At 45.2% G+C, this 20,718-nt stretch overlaps 1 protein-coding gene across 1 annotated transcript in view; it reads right to left on the reverse strand.

Annotated features, from left to right (window-relative positions):
* The window catches only part of LOC136628199 (clustered mitochondria protein homolog), a 46,209-nt gene that overhangs the window by 14,880 nt on the left and 10,611 nt on the right, over positions 1 to 20,718 (reverse strand). Inside the window, exons 6-19 of the mRNA XM_066603917.1 lie at positions 20,178 to 20,332; positions 19,750 to 19,875; positions 16,681 to 16,828; positions 15,390 to 15,482; positions 12,565 to 13,259; positions 10,977 to 11,065; positions 10,115 to 10,219; positions 9,921 to 10,021; positions 8,673 to 8,825; positions 7,925 to 7,987; positions 7,093 to 7,337; positions 6,110 to 6,194; positions 5,153 to 5,306; positions 2,360 to 2,499 (exon numbers count right to left, since the gene is read on the reverse strand). Coding sequence (XP_066460014.1) covers positions 2,360 to 2,499; positions 5,153 to 5,306; positions 6,110 to 6,194; positions 7,093 to 7,337; positions 7,925 to 7,987; positions 8,673 to 8,825; positions 9,921 to 10,021; positions 10,115 to 10,219; positions 10,977 to 11,065; positions 12,565 to 13,259; positions 15,390 to 15,482; positions 16,681 to 16,828; positions 19,750 to 19,875; positions 20,178 to 20,332 — 2,352 coding nt within the window. The remainder of the gene's footprint in view (positions 1 to 2,359; positions 2,500 to 5,152; positions 5,307 to 6,109; positions 6,195 to 7,092; positions 7,338 to 7,924; positions 7,988 to 8,672; positions 8,826 to 9,920; positions 10,022 to 10,114; positions 10,220 to 10,976; positions 11,066 to 12,564; positions 13,260 to 15,389; positions 15,483 to 16,680; positions 16,829 to 19,749; positions 19,876 to 20,177; positions 20,333 to 20,718) is intronic.

Raw genomic sequence — 20,718 nt, forward strand, 5'->3', positions numbered from 1 at the left:
AACTTTCATCAGTCATTCTTGCTTCAAGCTCGCCCACTTTACCGATCAGACTTCGTGCATTCGTGATCATACAATTTATATCATTTTTGTTTTGTTTTTTAAATTTGTTTTGTTGCTATTTGTACTAATGGCTGATCTATCAGTTCTAACTGTACTAACCCCACCCCCTGCTCGTCCCCCATTCCCTTTGCTTGGACCCAGATCGCTAATTACACTGGCTACCCCACTATTTCTCATTTTGCCCTCCCCCCCCCGTCCCTAGTTTAAACACTCCTCCAGCCTTCTAGCCATCTTTTCCCCCAGCACAGCTGCACCCTCCCCATTTAGATGCAGCCCGTCCCTACGGTAGAGCCTGTAGCCGACCGCAAAGTCAGCCCAGTTCTCCAGGAACCCAAATCCCTCCTTCTTACACCAACTCCGGAGCCACTTGTTTACCTCCCTAAGGTCCTGCTGCCTTTCTAGTGTGGCTTTAGGTACAGGTAGTATTTCCGAGAAAACTACCCTGGAGGTCCTCGCCCTGAGCTTGGACCCTAAGTCCCTGAAATCATTTTTGAGGGCCCTCCATTGACCTCTAACTTGTTCATTGGTGCCAACGTGCACCATGACTGCTGGATCCTCACCAGCCCCTCCCAGTAATCTGTCAATCCGATCCGCGATGTGTCGAACTCGAGCGCCAGGAAGACAACACACCGTTCGACGATCCCGGTCTTTATGGCAGATTGCCCTCTCTGTCCCCCTAATAATTGAGTCCCCCACCACTAGAACCTGTCTAGCCTGCCCTGCGCTCCCCGTCCCCGTCTCACTGGAGCAGTCATCCCCCTGGCGTTCAGAGGGCGTGTCGTGCTGCAGCGGTGCTGGCTCTGTAATGGCATCCCCCTCATCTGCCAATCTTGCAAATTTGTTGGGTTGTGCCAGTTCAGGACTAGCCTCCCTAGTTCTTTTCCCTCTATCCCTCCTTCTTTCTGTCACCCAGCTGACTGCCTGCTCCCCCTGCTCTTCCGTACTACCGTCCGCCCCCGCCTCTACCCCAGCGAGTGCCTGCTCAGTGAGCACCAAACTCCTTTCCATGATGTCAATGGCTCTCAGTGTTGCCAGTTGCCCATTTAGATCCAGAATTTGGGCTTCTAAATGTGCGACGTGCATGCATCTTGCGCAACAGTATGCACCCTCGATCGGCTGATCAAGGACCGCATACATTGCACAAGTAGCACACTGGATGACATTGCCAGGCATGGAGCTCATCCTAATGGGGATCTACAATTTACTTGTGGAAGTAGTGAAGATAGACTTGTTCACCCTCCGCTCACGCGCTGCTGCAACCGCTCAACCGCTGACCCGCTGCTGCAACCGCTGACCCGCTGCTGCAACCGCTGACCCGCTGCTGCAACCGCTGACCCGCTGCTGCGACCCCTCACCCACTGCTGCAACCCCTCACCCGCTGCTGCGACCCCTCACCCGCTGCACCCGCTGCTGCGACCCCTCACCCGCTGCTGTGACCACTCAACTGCTCACACGCTGCTGCAACCGCTCACTCGCTGCCGCTCTCTCGCGCAAACGCTTACCCGCTGACACGCGCTCACAAAATTTATTTCCCCCCCCCCCCCCCCCTCACAAACACTTAGACCCCCAGACACACACACACACACACACAGAAGACACAATTAACCAGATACACAGAAGACACACAGCTCACAAACACATACAGAGGTAGAGGTAGATACTTATCAGCTCACTCTGCCCTCCTGTCTCAGCTGCTCCGTTCTGGTCCCCTCCGCTGGTCCCCTCCGCTACTGCCGGTCTCTGTTTGCTGCCCCCGCACCTGCTTCTGCTCCGGCGGCCGCTCACTCCACCTGTCACTCTGCCCTCCTGCTGCTGCTCCGAGACCCGCTCCGCTTCTGCACTCCTCCTGCCGGCTCCTGTCACCTTCGGGCGCCGGTATCGGCTCCTCCGCTGGTCCGATTTCTCCCTCAGACCCCCCGCTCGTGCCTCTGCCTCGGCGCGCTGCTACTGGCGTCTGACGTCACTTCCGGTCACACCAATTACGCTTGCGCTCCCAGCCTAGAGCATCCCATAGGGATCCATGCAGCTGCCGCCGCCGGCGTGAAAGCGCCCAGTCAGGTGCTTTCACGCTGTGGAAATACGCCCCTGTGCACTGATGCATTGTAAGCCAATGCATCAGGGGAGCAGCGTATATCGGCCGGGCATGAAAACCCTGAATGAGCTCTTATATACTGTAGGTGCAGTAACTGAATTTCATGTTCTGCCTCACACATTACATTGCGTTTCACATTATTTGTTCTTATTTTTCCTGCAAGTTTTTTCCCCCAGGAGTCAGAGAAATATTAGTAGTGACACTTACCTCTGCTAGGTCTCCCAGAATGAACTTGGCCCTGGCAAGCAAACGTAGGCACATGGCAATGTCTGGATGTACAGCACCATATACACTGTTGAACTGGACCAGGGCTTCATTCAACAAAACTACTCCTTCTTTTAGGCCCCCTGCAAAGTATTATAGATGAAGTCCATTAATCTCAGCTTCTATATATAAACTTAACAGGCATCTGTAGTTGTATATAATAGCACATTTCCAGGAATGTGAAATCAATGACTGTTACTCTCAATGGGTAAATATGAAAAACAAAACATTTTACTATACTGGACTTGAACGCTTACCCAATTATTTCTGAGTGGCAGATCTTTTACTTTCAGGCTCAATGCTGGTCCCTATGTCTAAACTGAATGGGTTAATTCCATAATATCTCTTTATAGAGGTCGGTGCTCATTTGTTTCCAATACATGGCTCCAAATTCACAGCTTCCCGTCACACAGCAATAGAGCTAAAGGGGTCATCCCAAAATCTGAACTTCTACCCCATCCACAGGATAAGGAATAACAGTGTCTGATTATTGGGGGTCCCAACTGTCAGACATCCACCTAACACTTGTCCACTATCCTGCGTATAAGGATCACAACTACTAAAGCTCTGTTCTGTTAACAAAGGTTCTCTATTCAGATCCCAGAAAGGGAGCACTTGGGTCAGTGGGGCTTAAGAAAGGGAAAATCTCCAGCAAAAACAGACATTGAGTATAGCAAGCATACTACTGATTTTGGGCTTTACAATCTAAAACCCATTGCATACAAATTGACCTTCAGTCAAAAATGCTGGTAATAAATGTCACAAGAGGACCTGTTCCCTCTATCCTCCTCATTGTAGGCTCTTTGCACCTACCCCTTTATCCCCGCACAGTGCGACGGACACACAAGTGCGCTGCTGGTCCATTCATTTTCAGTGGAGCTGCGGAGAAGCAAGTACTCGGGTATTTCTTTCAGCCGCATTGAATTGAGCACCAACCGCACATGCTCAGCCAGTGCTCCATTTACTGTCACATCACAGCGGGTGGGAGAAGCATCCCCGGAGTGACAGGAAAAGGGACATGGGACCGCCGTTCTCAGGATAGGTGGGGTCTGTGGTAGAACCCCAATCATTCAGCAAGTTATTCCCTATCCTGTGGATTTGGGCAGCGGTGTCAAACTAATTTTCACCGAAGGCCACAGCCTTAGGCCCAATCTATACGTGGAAAATAGATTTATTAAATCCACGCGAGTCTCCCGTGCGTGTGATTCGCGCCCATAGCGAAGTATTGGGCAACCGCAGGTAATTAAATGTCATTTCCCCTGACGCGCGGGAAAACAACCACAGCATGCTGCATTTTTGTGCGTTTTTCCCGCACGGACAGCAATGGAAGCCGTCCAGGTCCGCGGCACAGACGCAGCTGTCACTGCATCTGTGCCGCTGACCGCAGGAAAGCACGAGTGCATTTTTTTCACATGAAAAAGTACAAGGCATGGCCTATTTTGGTGGGTATTATACACTGCAATAGACCATTGAAGTGAATAAGTGGGCGCAAAAACGGAATGAATATGCATGAAACCTTTTTTTTTTTGAGCCCGGTTGCTGGGTTTTTTTTGTATGTGGAAGTACGCAGGGGACGAAAAACACAGGTTTAATTAATTTTTGGTCATGTAAATATGAAGTGTATTTTTACGACCAAAATGTGCTTACGCCTATGTGAACAAGCCACAACAGTGAGCCCCACAGTGGCCCCAGCAGTAACAGTGAGCCCCACAGTAGTCTTAAGCATGCTGCCAGGCCAGGGGCCAATAGCAACAACCCTATTGACCCCTGCCCAGTAGCATCCCTACAGGCTTTAAATGTACTAAAGGCTTTAAAAGAAGGTTAAGAGGCGACCAAATAACCATGTATAAGTACATGAGGGGACAACACATGGATCTCTCCCACGATCTGTTTACACCCAGGACCACGACGGTAACAAGAGGACATCCGCTACGATTAGAGGAAAGTAGGTTTCATCACCAACACAGAAAGGGGTTCTTTACTGTAAGAGCAGTTAGACTGTGGAACTCTCTACCGGAGGAAGTGGTGATGGCAAAATCCATAGAGGAGTTTAAAAGGGGACTTGATGTCTTTCTGGAGAAGGATATTACAGGATATAAATTTTAGTTTAAGTGTCAATCCTGGTATATAGGCAGGTAGGAACTATTAGGGGTTGATCCAGGGAACAGTCTGATTGCCATTAGGGAGTCGGGAAGGAATTTTTTCCCCAAAAGAGCCAATTGACTTCTGGCCTTGGGGTTTTTTGCCTTCCTCTGGATCAACACAGTAGGATAGACAGGCTGGACTAGATGGACAATGTCTTCATTCGGCCTTACATACTATGTTACTATGTTACTATGTTACTCCACCTGCAGCACCTGTCAGGTGGCAGCTGCTGCCGAGTCTGTGGCCACTGACTTCTCACCTCGGCGCAGATGTCAGCGGTCAGGAGAGGCCAGAAGCACTACTCCGACCAGTTTAGTAGCCGGCACTTGTAATTGCATACTGGGGTTTTTGTGGCAGTTTTCATACATTTTCTTGAGCCAAAGCCAAAAGCAGAATGAGCACTAATGAGATCTTTATGTTTCCCATATCTTCTGTTTTTGGTTAAAACTAAACTGCATGAAAAACTACCACAATCTACCTCATTTTTTCAAAATAAAAAAAAAACTCAATAGCCGATCTCTCAGCTCATATATGCTGCCCTGAGGGGATAAATCTGTAAGGAATCATATGTAGGTTTACAATGGTCTGTACCCTGCTGCACGCTCATTTGTGCTTTAGCAAACAGTTCATGTCCTTCCTTGGCCTTGATGTTGATATGTTTGACTACTGGAAACATATTCAGAATGTCTTCCTCTGTTAAAGTGGGCTTATGGCGACTTTCAAAGTTGTATTCCCGTAGGAGAACCTTGAGAGAAAAAAAAAAATTTTTTTTTAATACATTTAGTGGAAAGTCCATAAAGTATAACTATTATCCCTCAAAAGAGAGACATTTAGAATACTGAAAGATAGAAAAACTGCAAATGAAGAATCCTAAGAATAATCCCTGCTCATAAAGCACCTGCCGTGTGCAAACTGCACACAGACTAGAATATAGCAGACTGTAAAGTCCAGAGAAATTGAGGGTACTCACTCGGGAGGGGGGAGAACACCCAGCATAGAAATGATGGGTGAAACTCCTCGCCGGTGGTCCTGGGTTGCTTGTAGGAAAAAAACACGTCCGCCCAGGTAGCTGGAAGTCCAATTTTATTGTGGTAACAGAAAGTACCCCAGAGAACAAAACTGCGGTAGAAATGCAACGCGTTTCAGCCTACACATGGGCCTTTATCAAGGACCAACAGGGAGGAGTTTCACCCATCATTTCTATGCTGGGTGTTCTTCCCCCTCCCGAGTGAGTACCCTCAATTTCTCTGGACTCTACAGTCTGAGCCCATCTGCTATATTCTAGTCTGTTTACCCCCATTTTCTTTTTTTGGGGGTGGTGGGGGGAATTTGTTTTTCTCTACATATGCTGCTGTCCACTGATGTGGATCATATGAGGAACTGAGAAGATGTTCTTGGAGGTTACATTGAGAACCTCATTGGCTTTCTAAGGTGCTGTCCCTATCTTTTGCACAAACTGCACACATTACATGTATGAAAGCTATGCCATAGGAAGCTTCAGCCCTACAGATTATTATATGGATTCCATATACAAGTTCACACAATTACCTGAACTCCAGTCTTTATACAGAACTCCCGAAAGAGCGTTACTTTCTGCAGGGTAAACTTCTCAACCAACTGCTCCACCGAATCACTGAAAGATGGCAAACAGATCATTAGGCTTATGTGGAATGACATGAACACAGATGGACCTCATCACCGGTATATCAGCAAAGGAGATGACAGACAGATAAGCCCCAATTCCCCTATAAACATACCCATTCCACTCAGTGGGGTGGAAAAAGATGGTGACAGAGTCCCTATAAATTATCATGGATACATAAAGGGAGATGCTTTAGTGAGATTGCCTTACTTGCAGCAAAACTTTAATGAACTTCTCCTGTGATCTTTGCACACACTTGAATTTTGGGAGTTGGTGTCCTATAATCACTTGCATGACTGGAGTTTGTTCATGTGTGGTCCTTTGCACCTAGCTGGATTTTGGGGTATTCTCAGTATAGGTCATCAATATCAGATCAGTGAGTGACCACAATCAGCTGACTGAAGAGGCCATGGCGCTTGGGTGAGCACCCTAGCCTCCCCTGACTTATGGCATCCTGTTCATCAGTCATATGGCCTAAGAGCAGCACAGTCCCTTTCAAGTGTCCCATTAAGTCTCATTCAGCTATACCAGGCCACTATGAAATATACAATGCTGTGCCTGGTATGCAGTGAAGCGACGGCAGACATCTAAATCGACGAAAGTCCCAAGTGGTGGACCCCCACTGATCTGATATTGATGACCTAGCCTGAAGATTTCCAAAAAATAGCAATTGGCAACTATTAAGCTAAATGCATGATGATGTATAAAAAAAAAACAGACACAAAACAATGCATCAAGCAACATCCTCGTGGGCAGTGAGTCAACTACCACTAATCCACAAGGGTGAAAGTTGGGAGGAGGTCAAAGAACCCCATTTGTATCCCCACCCGTTGTGGCTTCCTGAGGGGTATGTTTAACATAATGGATTTCCCTTTAATTAGAATCATACCTTGAAAGTGTAAAGTCAAAGCTGTCCTTGGCATTCTTCCGGATTTGCTTCCAGAGATCAGTTGGGGTCATACTGGCCCAAGCCGTGCAATCTCCATTTTCCAGTGGCCGCATCTTCTTTTTGTTCTTCCGTTTACGAGACAGCAGCTCATCAGGAGGCAGATGAGCCACAGGATTTGGGTAAGAACTCAAGAAGCAGTTCAGAAAGTGGCTGACTGCAGCCGACAAAGCCGACATCTCTATTCCCTGTTGTAAGACATATGGATACCATGTTACACATTCCATTAGAAGGGCACTGCCAGACATAGATATTCATCATCCTAAGTGACATGAAACATCAGATACAGCTTCCAGCTCAACAGCATCTATAGACATTAGCCTTCATCTGCAGTGTTGGTAGGATATTGTGTCCCATCATTGTCCTGAATGGGTGCATTGCAACGAGTACCATGTAAACTGCCCCAGCAAGTTACCAGTGGGGCAAACCTCATAGCACCCCTATATAGTCAGAGCCTAAAGCTAACTACATTCAACAACAAGGTGACAAATATGTCAAAAGGAGTAAATCATAAAAGAATAGAACACTAGACAAGCTTTATCTACCCACTATAAGTCCTGTTGAATGGTGACTGGAGATACCGTTTCTGCGGGAGGGGTATTGTTTCTTTTTGTAGGTCTGATATATAATGGCCGCTTTGTAACCAAATGTGTTGAGGGCTTTGATGTGGGGAAAGGGGTCACAAGTAGTTCTAGCAAACAGGGTGGAGTTTCTCTTCCTTATTAACTACGGTAGTAGAGCCTAGATTGACTAGGACAGGTGTGGTTACTCTTACCTGTAGGTAGCTGCGCAGGATCGTTTTGGCAGCACGTGTGACCATTTCAATAATTACAATTCTCTGTTGAAAAAAATCATAAAGATAGAAGTTATTCAAAGGCTGACGAGGGTTAGGCAGAGTAGGTGAATGCTTAGGGCATAACTTAGGTGAAGAAAGGCAATTCATGAATTTAACGCATTAAGGACCAAGCACAGTAAATTTACAGCACTTGGTCCTGGGCTTTAACCCTGACTGATAGCAAAAATAAAGCAATCTAGCAGGAGCAGATCCAGTTCTCGGATGTTAGTCACAGCTGAGGACCCTGAGGAGAAGGCAGAAGCAGTTTTATCCACTTCTGCCATCTCTCTTGCAGGCTAAAGAACGCTCAATGAGCACTATGAAGTGAAGGGAGAAAAAATAAGTATTGATCATGTGACAGTCAGGTGCCCCCTGGCACAGCAGAGCTGCAGGGTCCTAGCAGACCCATATCAGCTCTGTTGGTGACTATTGTCACTACAAGGGGATATTTTACCCTGTAACTGAGGCTTCTATGGATGCCCTAGCTACAGTGGAAAAAGATTTTGTTTTTAAATGACCCTAGAGGTTTTATAAGACATAATAGGGGACATAGATAAAAGATCTATGTTATTACAGAATAAAATATATATTTTTAAGAAATTCCCCCAATGTGCCCTATTGTAGGTAACTTCTTTATGGCACACAATGACCCCAAGCTATTCATTTATACTGAAAATATCTTACTTACATAAAGATGATCCAAAGAAGGACCGGCTTGCATCTTGTCGATCATCTCAGCAAGTGTTCCCAAATATCTCATATTGATTCCATATGAGTGAAGAGCCTCTTTTAGTGTCTTACCGTCCAGGGGAACAATTACATGATTCAGACAGGCCTTTATCTGTCCGGTACAGTAAAAAGATAGTAAGAAGAAAATGCACAATATGCAGTCTGAATGGTAATCAGCTGGTTGACAACTACTGATATTATAAGGGGTTAGCCGGTTTTAAAACCCTTCATGCCCAGGGCGTACATTTACATCCTGAGTGTAAGGCTGGGTTCACACGGGGCGGATTTGCAGTGGAAATTCCGTCCGGAATTTCGCGCGGCAAATCCGCCTGCGGTGGCTAATCCTGGGATTAGCCAGCCATGTGGACGAGATTTCTCAGAAATGTCGTCCACACGGGACGGCAAATCCGCTGCGGCAAAGCCGGCAGAAGCCGGCACTTCGGCGCGGATTAGCCAGCCGCAGCATGCTCATACTTTCTCTTCCTCCGCTGCTAAGTGCCGCGGGTTTTGAAGCAGTGCTTCTCCCGGCGGAAAACCGCGAGATTTCCGCCAGGATTCCGCTGTGTGGGAACCCAGGCTAAGGGGTCTGTATGGATCGGGAGCTGATCCCACTATAGATGGCTGTTGCAGGCTCCTTATGAACGCTGATCATGGCTGTTAACCCTTTAAATGCCTTGATCAGTGTTCGGTTGCTATGGCAGCCTGAAGAACTACATGCCACAGATATGTCTTGATAGACTGCCTGTCACAACGCGGTATAATGCAATACTAAGGTACTGCATCACAGTGTTAGAGCAATCAAGCAGCAATTCTAAGTTCCCTATGGGAACTAAAAAAAGACTGTATATATATATATATATATATATATATATATATTAAATTTAAAAGTTTGATTATAGGAAAAAATAAAAAAGAGTAGTAAAAGTAAGCAAAAAACTTGTTTCCCATTTATAATACAAAAAGAAAAACAAACATAAAAACATATTTGGTGTCTCTGCATCCGTAGAAGTTCAATCTATCAAAGCAACACATTATTTATCCCATATGGTGAATGTTGTCTTAGAGAAGAAGAAAAAGTTGCAGAATCGCTCTTTTTTTTTGGTCATTCAGTAGGACGTGCCCTTCAACTGTGTACGTTACATTGCCCGGACGATTGCTATATTGGCTCATGCACAGATAGAGTTTCACATTATAACTTTCCACTTACAAAGCCGGGTATCTGCACATTGAGGATGAAGGCCGCAGCTTCGCTCAGCAATCTTTTTTGTATTTGAATGGCCTGGGTTTGGGATGCTGGAAACCGAACCCCTGAGTACAAGGAAAGTAAGGTTAATTCAACTAGGAATTGGACATCACTCCCCACTCAGCATTCACTATAGACTCTGGTGATAAAGCGCTCACCTGGTGAATATACGTCTGCATTGAATTGTAGATCAAAAACAGAGTCTGTGGCAGAGCCAATCTCTCCGCAGGCTTCTCTTACTAGAGCTGCATCCTGTAGATCATCTGAAGAGAAGAGTTGGCCAATGATTCATCATACAACAGTAATACACTTATTACAATAGTACCATCATCCTCTGCCGTCTGCTACGAATGCCTTCCATATCATGGCCAGCCTTAGAATCTTACTATCCATGATGCAGGCTGTCCATCATTGTGCAGGAGGAGGTGATTACTTTCTGTCCACTGTATTCTTCCATCATTCCTATTAGTTAAATGGTACAATATTTTTTGTCCTATTCTGAACAATAGGAGAATGAACCTGCACCTATAAGTGCTACTTTACATGCTGCAGTATATTCAGGTGAGAGAGCCGCTTTAACCCTTTGCAATCCAATTTTGGATTCAGGGTTTCCTAGGGGGTCTCTTTTTCTGACATTATACAATGGCGCCATCTGCTGGCTAGAGCCAGTACTGTGGTATAGGACATGCCGGAGAACTCCACGTTCGAACAACTAATGTTAAGCAACTTCTCAAATACCGCGCTTTACTTATTTCTTGGAATGTTCTCTAGTACCATCCAGAACTGTATTCAGAATACTGCTGTTATCCCAGAGCAGTGCATGGTGGGAACTAGGAGAACAGATCTCAGTGGTAAGAGCAAGGCCAAATGCAATTAGCAGAATTTTCAAAGCAGTTCAAGACGTCAATACGAAAAAACACATTTTGGACAAAATTAGCAAATCTAAGAATCTACAAAGTTACTTTAAAAGTAAAAGGCAAAAAAAGGCAAAATCCACCTTAGTATTACTAAATTCTTTACCTTTCTGGGACTCATCTCCGCTGTTGTCAGCTTGAAGTAACTCTCCACTTTGTGACTTGCTCCCTACAACCTTCATAACCTGGGCACACCTATGAAAATATTTACAGATGTATCAGGAAAGTTTGTAATTAAAGACACGGTCACCGATTCTTTGCGCCCCTCTCTGAGGGCAGCACAAGGTAGTGCCAGTCATACAGATTCCGGTAATATGTCTGCTGTGTGGATCTGTGCAGGAGTTTTGGAGAAACTTGCCTTTTATCAGTAACAGCACATGCATGGAAGACTACTTAAAAGTAGTCTTGAATATTCATGAGCTGCAGGCTAGCCACACCCACCCTCCACCCAGAGAGCTGCTGATTATTTGCTGGAGGATGGGGTGGGTGTGGCTAGCTGCAGCTCATGAATATGCAGAACTAGTTCAGTGTATGTGCTGCTGCTAATAATAAAATCCAATTTTCTCCAAAACTCCTACATACAGCAGAAATATCATTGTGACTGTCACTACCCCATGGTGCTCTCAGTGAGGGCTGCAAAAAGATGGTGACAGTCTCTTTAAAGGGGTTATCTAAGACTTTACTATTGATAACCCATCCTCGGAGTTGGTGATCAGTTATTGATCGGTGGGGTCTGCAATTCGAATCCCTACCAATCAGCTGACATCGGGCTAGCTGTCATTGTGGACAGAGTGGGAAGTAGACAGGTTGGTTCATACTGCAGCAGCTTAGTTTGGTAATGCAGGCACAGCTCCCATTGAATTCAACCCCCGACTGCTGCACTACTGGCAGAGCTGTCTACCTTTGGCTCTGTATGCAATGACAGGGGACCCAGAGAACAACTGATTGGCAGGGATCCTGAGTGTCAGACCCCAGCCGATCAACTATTGAGGACCTATCCAGAGAACAGGTTATCAATTGTAAAGTCCTGGACAACCACTTCAATTATTCCATAGCTAGAAATTACAAAAATGTCATTTTAAATAATGTTATAGTATATGAATGCCAGTGACCTTACTAAATAAATCTGGCAGAGTTAGAATAGGCCATCAACAGCAGATCAGGACCCCCTACCGATCCGCCATTTGCTGAACGAAAGCACAGAGCTCCATTCCCACTGCAGTGGCCTGGCTTGGTATTGCAGGCCATGTTCCTACTGTAAGGAATAGGAACTTATCCTGCATTACCAAGCCAGTCACTTTGGTGGGAATGGAGCAGTCTACTTCCAGTAGAAGTTAGCTCAGTGCAGGAGCACACCGCCCGGCCAACAGCTGATCTGTGGGGTTTCCAAGCAGTAGCTCCCTGCCGATCTGCTGTTGATGGCCGATGCTAAAGATGGGTCATCAATAGCTCATAACCAGGGGCATAACTATAGGGGATGAAGAGAATGCAGGTGCATCGGGGCCCAGGAGCCTTAGCGGGCCCATAAGGCCTCTCTTCTGCATATAGGGGAGCCTAGTACTATGAATAAAGCATTCTAGTTGGGGGCCCTGTTACAGATTTTCGCATTGGGGCCCAGGAGCTTCAAGTTACACCTCTGCTCATAACATGTCGCTCTTATTTGTTCCTATATCTGGGCTGACCGATTAACTTACTTGTATTGAACAAAGCTTTCTATGAGCTCTGGCCTCAAACAGCACAATCGGTGGCGATAAGATTTAGGGAATCCAAGCTCTTGACAGTCTTTTAGTATGTCCTCTTCCTTCAGTGGTAAGAAGTTTACATCAGGAGGGAAAGTTCTAAGGAGATCCAAAATGTAGTGGCGCCCATCATTACCCACAATTCCTTTGCACTCCACAGAAGAACACAGAAGCACCTCTTCATCCTTTTCATTTAGCACAGTGTGCTTCAATATCCTAAGTGGTTTACAGGCTTTCTGGAGTAAAGCTAAATATTTTACATTTGATGATACAGTTTTACCAAAGTCAATAGAACCATAAACAACACTTTGGTCTTCCTTACGGTCCAATATTCCGGGAATGATTGACTGAGCAGTTACTCTGTAGCCTCTATAATCCAGAACCACAGTGCCTAACACATAAAGTTCTTCAATGTCCAGATCACAGTAGGCCTGTACTCCTTTCAAGTCATGGGTGGCAGCCACGTGGGCAGCATGATCTCCACCCAAGTCCTTGTAGTGCTCTCTTACATCAAAGCCAAAGCTAAAAAAGATGTTGTTCCAAATAAACATTTGCATTTTTGTTTCCTCTCCAGGGTTAATCGCCATAACGTTTCCATCAATCACTGCCATGGCTCCGCGGGTGGCTGCCCCAACAAAGTCAGAGTTTATCTATGAGGAATAATACACAAGTCAATTAACTTTGTAAAATGTACCTGTTTAAAGAAACAGTGCCACTGTGGTCCATGGACTTGTCTGGAATTGAAGCGCATTGCCAAGTGAATAGATATGATTTGTGATACCAAACAAAGCCCATGGAGGAGATTGCCACTGATCGATCGAGCATTGCCCTTAGCGAGTTCCTGCCCGCTCGGGAGCAAAGATTCGGCTGCCGGCAGAGGGCAGGGAGCTGCGGGGGAGGAACGGAGGGGAGATCTCTCACCCGCGCCAGCAGCCGAACCTTTTCTCCCGAGCGGGCAGGTACTCGCTAAGGACAATGCTCGATCGAGCAATTGTCCTTAGCGAGTATGCTCGCTCATCTCTAATTGTAATGTTGATATAGGTAAGGGATTGCAATTTCAGAGCAAAATGTTAAATCTATTCTGGAAAACTGAACACTTGAAGGGAGGCTCTAGTACCCTGTTGTACCGCCTCTAGCTTGGATGTAAGATGTGATATGGCTGGCAGGCATGGAGGCTCTAGTACCCTGTTGGGCAGCCTCTAGCTTGCATGCAAGATGTGATATGGGCAGGCACAGAGCTTCTAGTACCCTGTTGTACTGCCTTCGGCTTGGATACAAGATTTGATACAGGCAGGCATGGGAGTTCTAGTACCCTGTTGGGCCACCTCTAGCTTGGATGCAATATGCGATATGGCTGGGCATGGAGGCCTTAGTACCCTGTTGTACCGCCTTTAGCTTGGATGTAAGATGTGATATTGCCAACAACCCATAACATGAAATTAATCTTACATGGTTAACCCTGCTTAAAAAAAAGAAAACTGAAGCAACAGGGCAGAATTGTATTTTTTGATCATTCCCTCTCTTAAAAAAAAAAAGGAATACAAGCGTACCCCAAAATCATACCAATGAAAACTACAAATCATCCCACAAAATATGTCTTACAGAATGTAGCAACACCAAAGCAAAGGTTTTTTTTTTCTTACACTATTGTTTTGATTGTGCAAAAGTAGCATAGCAAAAACCAACGGTATAAAATTAGGTATTTACATATATCACTCATGCCATACTATGAAGGATGTAAAAACAAATGCCAAAAAGCAATGACGCGATTGCTGTTCTTCTCCATTCCCGAAAAAAGATTAATCAAAGTTTTCCAGTGTATTACATATGAACAAAATCATGTCATTGACACAGACACCTCATCCTGCAAAAGCTGAAAATAAAAAAAGCATTAGAAAGAATACAATCGCTGTGACCGCAAGGCTTAAAATAGCTGGGTCCTTTAACCCTTTCCAATCCACTGTCTGACGTCTAAAGACATTAGGATTTAAAGCTGTACAGCTCCGATGTTGAAAGACGTCCGTCGGGGTTCTCTTACTGTATATTGCCAGCCTCTCTGCTGTTGGAGCCTATCCAACGTGTCACCTCATGCAGTACTGGCTTTAGCCAGCACATAGCGCCATTGTATAACGGCGGAAAAAGAGTAAGCTCCCTAGGAAAACCAGGATACAAATTGGATTGGAAAGGGTTAAAGCAATCTTCCAGCCCTGGACAGACAAAGATGGCCGCACTAGCGTCCCTAACTGCCTGATGCAACTGTGTATTAGTTTGTATCATTAGTCTAAGACACTACCCATTAGCGGTGCTGACCAGTCAGAGCGGCATGTAGTATCTAAGACTACGGATGCATGCAATGCACAGTATACAGCAGGTAGTTAGAGAGGTGGTTCAACCATCTTTGCTTCTCCAGGCCAGGAGGGTCACTTTAAGGGTTAAGGTTCCACAGACATCATATTTATTCTATACCAATTGCTGCTCATTATCATGTAGGGGATAGCACTTTGTATGACCTTCCGAATCAGGAAGGGTAATGTACACAGTTCTGAGACTATTTGATGGTTGTCCCTTTTCTTCTTCTTTCTACCATTGACATCAAAAGCGAAGCTGAACATTTTGACAACCTGAACAGGCAGGAAAGCTCCAAGAAGACCTGCAACGGAATGGGCTTACTGTATGTATGAAAATGACACCATGAGCCTGTCATGCATGGATGCCATTATACTGGAGGCAGCAGTAAGAACAGTAAAGCAATATATCCCATCACTAGTCATTCTTAGTACCTTAAAGTTTGCTCTTCGTTGCAGAAGCTCATCTGTCGAGAGCTGCCGAGGGAGTTCTCTAGTGGTCTGCAGCTCTTCATTCCAGTCCCTTGTCTTTCAGATAAAGATTATTATTATTACGACTATGATCAGTTATTTTTTCTCATATTACATAACTTGTATTTCTCAAACTAGTATTAGATGCCAATAATAAGTTATACCTCAGAGTTAGAGATGAGCGAGTATACTCGCTAAGGCACATTACTCGAGCGAGTAGTGCCTTAGCCAAGTATCTCCCCGCTCGTCTCTAAAGATTCGGGGGCCGGCGGCGGAGAGCGGGGAGGAACAGAGGGGAGATCTCTCTCTCCCTCTCTTCCCCCCGCAACTCACCTGTCACCCGCGCCGGCCCCCGAATCTTTAGAGACGAGCGGGGAGATACTCGGCTAAGGCACTACTCGCTCGAGTAATGTGCCTTAGTGAGTATACTCGCTCATCTCTACTCAGAGTTCATCCTATTTGAATACAGTTTTAAAAGTAGGTTAACTCTCTAATACAGTACAATTAACAATAGTGATATAGTTGGGAGCTGTCAAGTGCCACCTCTCTAATGCCAGCAGCAGATATGGGCCCTTGCTGCCCTGATATGCATATCCTTCAATCTACTTTATCTCCTGCAAGGTGATAGGAACACAGTGTAAGAGGCCTTCTAAATGGGTACTAGACTACAGTAGAGTGGGGTGGCAGCAGCATTTTAGAATTTTGCAATCTATCCAAAGACTGACACCATTGACAATTTACAAGGTCAGTATCTTGCAAGTCCAGGCCACAAAAGGTCCATAAATCTTACATCCGGACCAACACCAGTAATGATAGTTTCTAGAGATGAGCGAACGTGTTCGGCTCCGCCCCTTTTCGCCCGAGCACCGAACTTTGCGAGCAATTCCGTGCTCGGGCGAAAAAAGTTCGGGGGTCGCCGTGGCAGCGCGGGGGGGTGCGGCGGGGAGTGGGGGGGAGAGGGAGAGAGAGAGGGCTCCCCCCTGTTCCCCGCTGCTGCCGCCCGCGCCGCCGCGCCTCTCCCCGCCCCCCGGCGCCGGCCGAATCTTTACGCGCGGACACTGAAGTCCTCGCTAAAGCCGGTGTCTGGGTGCGTAAGTGTTCGTTAAGAACACGTTCGCTCATCTCTAATAGTTTCCTATCAATCTTATAAAGACGTCCTTTTTACACCAAGAACAGAACTAGTACAGTCAATAGAGCTACAAATGTATATAGTAGCTGTTGACATGCCAGACTGGTCACAAATTTATAGTTGTACCTGGCCAGGAATGTGCTCTTCATATCCCAGGCGTGAATTGTAGGCATCTTCTGCCCGCACACAGTCTATGATATGATTACTGCTTGGGGCTATCCAGCTGTAAATTTGATACGGCGTTGCGATTCTCTCCAGGGGGTGACGATGAACCCTAGATGGTGGGAAAATACATATTATATCGGTGCGCTGAAGGTGATACAAATAAATTACAACCCCAATTCCAAAAAAGTTGGGATACTGTGTAGTGTCTCTTCTTTTTTACAACAGTCTGTAAAGGTCTGGGAAGAGAACAATTGCTGGAGTTTGGGATATTAAAGTTATCCCATCTGTTGAATTCCAGCTGCTCAGCAGTCCTGGGTCGTCTTTGCTGGATTTTTCGTTTCATAATGTGCCAAATGTTTTGAAAGGTGAAAAGGTCTGGCCCGCAGGAAGGTCAGTTCAGCACCCGGACTCTTCCTATGTGAAGCCATGCTGTTCTAGTGGATGCAGTATATGGCTGAAATATGCAAGGCCTTCCTTGAAAGACGTTGCCTTGATGGGAACATTTCTAGTTCTAAAACCTCTATATACTGCTCAGCATTGATAGTGCCTTTCTAGATGTGTAAGCTGCCCATGCCATAGGCACTAATGCCAGCCCATACCATCAGAGATGCAGGCTTTTGAACTGTGCGCTGATAACTACTCTTTCCTCTTGAGTCACCAGGACACCGCTTTTGTAGTTTGCAAAAAGAATCTTACATTTTGATTCATCTGACTACAGAACAGTTTTTAACTTTTTGCCTCAGTCCATTTTAAATGAGCTTTGGCCCAGAGAAGACGCTGGCATTTCTGGATTGTGTTGATATAAGGATTCTTCTTTGCATGATACAGCTTTAACTCGTATTTGTGGATTGCGTGGTGAGTGTGTTCACAGACAATGATTTCTGGAAGTATTCCTGAGTCCATGCAGTGATCTGCATTACAGAATTATAATGGAGTGCCGCCTGAGGGCCCATAGACCACAAGCATCCAATACAGATTGTCGGCCTTAAAGGCTTGTGCGCATGAATTTCTCCAGATGATATGATGATGAATGATGGATGATGATGATGATGATATTATTTACTGTAGATGGAGGGATATTCAAAAGTCTTTCAATTTTACACTGAGGAACATTTTCCTGAAATTGTTACACAATTTTTAGAGTTTTTCACAGATTAGTAATCCTCTGACCATCTTTGCTTCTGAGAGACTCTGCTCTTTTAATACACAGTCTTTTGGATTTTTAGAAAATTGACCCTCCAGCTGTTTTTCATTAGTACCACTTTTTCATCCTTTTGTTACCCCTGACCCAACTTTTTTTGAGGTGTTGCTGCCATCAATTTCTAAAGGAGTTAATTAGTGATGAGCGAGCATACTCGCTAAGGGCAATTGCTCGAGCGAGCATTGCCCTTAGCGAGTACCTGCTCGCTCGAGACAAAAGGTTCGGGTGCCGGCGGCGGGCAGGGAGCTGCGGGGGAGAGCGGGGAGATCTCTCTCTCCCCCCTGCTGACTGCCGCTACTCACCGCTCCCCCACGCCGCCACTCGAACCTTTTGTCTCGAGCGGGGAGGTACTCGCTAAGGGCAATGCTCGCTCTAGTAATTGCCCTTAGCGAGTATGCTTGCTCATCTCTAGAGTTAATTTTTTTAACTGAAAATATACAAAGTCTCACATTTAAGTTCTGATATGTGTTCTATCATGAATAAAATATGGCTCTAAGAGATTTCCAAATCATTGCATTATCTTTTTCTCTACATTTTACACAGTGTTCACAACTTTTATGGACTTGGGATTGTAAAACAAAGCTAGTAAAGCATACTAAACACACTACAATATATTCAAAGTTAAGGAGAACTTCAACCTAAAAGCAATAAAATGCCTAGTATACAGCTCTCTTCTGCTGGATATAGCAGGGAGATAGTTATAAGAGCAGCACAACTGCCTCAAACAGGAGCAATGCAACGAACAGTCCTGGATGACGGTCCTTCATACATGTGAATAAGGTGCGATTCCAAAGAAAGTAGTCTAGGACGTCAGCATGCCAACAAGTGCAGGTTTATTCTGAACCAGATATACACAAAAGCAGCAACGTTTGAAAACCGCAAGTTCTACAATTAGGCCTATAACCCAATAGATGCAAAGCATTTAGTAACAAAACCTTGTATGGCAGATCTGCTGTGGTTTTGAATCCTTGTTTGGCTGTATATGTTAATGTCACATGGTGCACATCCACTATTTTGCCATTTATCTGTTGACTTGTGTCCTTCATATATGCTTGACAAAACCTCTATCATAGGCCCCGAAACGTTGCCATTTTTTTGTGTATGTCTGGCACAGACGTAATCTGCAAGTGTTGGCATGGGGACGTCCTACCCCACTTACTTCTGCTGTAGATGGTTTCCAATGACAACCAGAAGAATTGAGAATAAGTTCTGAGCTATAATGATAGCTGTAAACCAGGATCGCTACAAGTTATACAGTTCTGTAAGGGATATCAATGTATAAACTGTACAATGGTTTAAAAAGTGAACCTTTTTTTAAGCTCATGTTCTCAATTTACCACACTCTGGCTAACTTCACGCAGGCGAGATATGGGTCCGTGAATCCCGACCCCATATCATGCTCGCCATCCATAAGAAATCCATGTGGATACCAAGCGGTTTCATGTGAAAACAGCCTCATGTCACTTCTGAGTTGCAGGGATCCTCTGGTGTGGCTGCCACAGCTGCGGCAGAGGATAGTGGCGTTCTCCCATTGCTTTCAATAGGGACTGCTGCTGTCGGGCCCATTGAAAGCAATGAGGCTGCAATGCGAGATCACTCAGCCAGATAGAACATGCCGCAATTTTTTCTTCCTGCATAGCATCGCATCGCGGTGCCATGCAGGAAAACATCGCTCAAAGAATGAGGTTCATATTTGTGCGTCTCGCAGCACACAAATCTTGCGTGATTTTATCAGCCTCTGTTATGTATCATTTTTTGGTGTATGTGCTGGTATACTGCTCTATTCTATACATTTATATCATTAGGAGGGCTCGGTTGTTGCACTTCACCTCTTCTTTTGTAGATTGGAAAAATTCTTCTTGAAAACTGGGCTGACCTGGTTCAGCAGCTCAACAATACTATGGCTCAGATGGCTTGGTGTCGCTGGTTTTGGATTAAATACCTCTGCTGTTGATCTAGAAATAAAATGCAAAACAATGGACATTTGTATAAAAGACTCCAGATACAAATAGTAGCCAGACCCCCTGCCCTCCCTCCAGGTCCCCCTTCCACATTACTAGCAATCAATCACCAGTGTTGGAATGAAACAGAAGAAGGTTTTAGAGTTACCCTCTAAAATCTGAAACATTTTTGCACATGATTAATACAGGCATCCTAAAATGACTTGTGCTGCCCCAGAAGTGGTTCCAGAGCACCTCCTAGCATCAAACACTTACAAGTATTACTGACCACTGAAGACGTTCCTCGTGGCACTTACTGGTTGATGTAGAAACCCCTGTTGGAGGAAGTGATATTAATGTGGTGGTCTTCCATCGTCACTACAGTTAAGTACAAGAGATCTCCATGCATTTTCCGATTGCCTGGAGGGGGATTCCAGCCGCTCATAATCAATGATTTCAGACATTCTGTAGGCTGCAGCAAAGATATTGACAAAACGGGAAAGTCAGAAATGCGAATGAAAGAAGATGTCACATAAAAGACCTTTATGGCATTTCAGTCAATGTTCTGTAGCTTCCATATTAATTCCTAGTAACTGCCAAAGCAGGTCACCTATGTGCCATGAAAAAAGTTTGGTACGGTGTTAGCCAGTAGATCAAAATGATTGTTCCCAGCAAGAGAAATCAAGTAATCTTTTATATATGATACATTTCAATGGCTAACAAAAATAAATGAAGTTATAGCCAGCTTTTGAACCTCTTAGTATAATTGCTGAGGAAGACTCCTGAGAGGTTTGAAAGCTAGCTATAACATCATGTATTTTTGTTAGCCATTAAAAGGTATCATATCTACAAGATTAC

The sequence above is a fragment of the Eleutherodactylus coqui genome, chromosome 5 (assembly GCF_035609145.1).
Source record: "Eleutherodactylus coqui strain aEleCoq1 chromosome 5, aEleCoq1.hap1, whole genome shotgun sequence".
In the NCBI taxonomy this organism is placed as follows: Eukaryota; Metazoa; Chordata; class Amphibia; order Anura; family Eleutherodactylidae; genus Eleutherodactylus; species Eleutherodactylus coqui.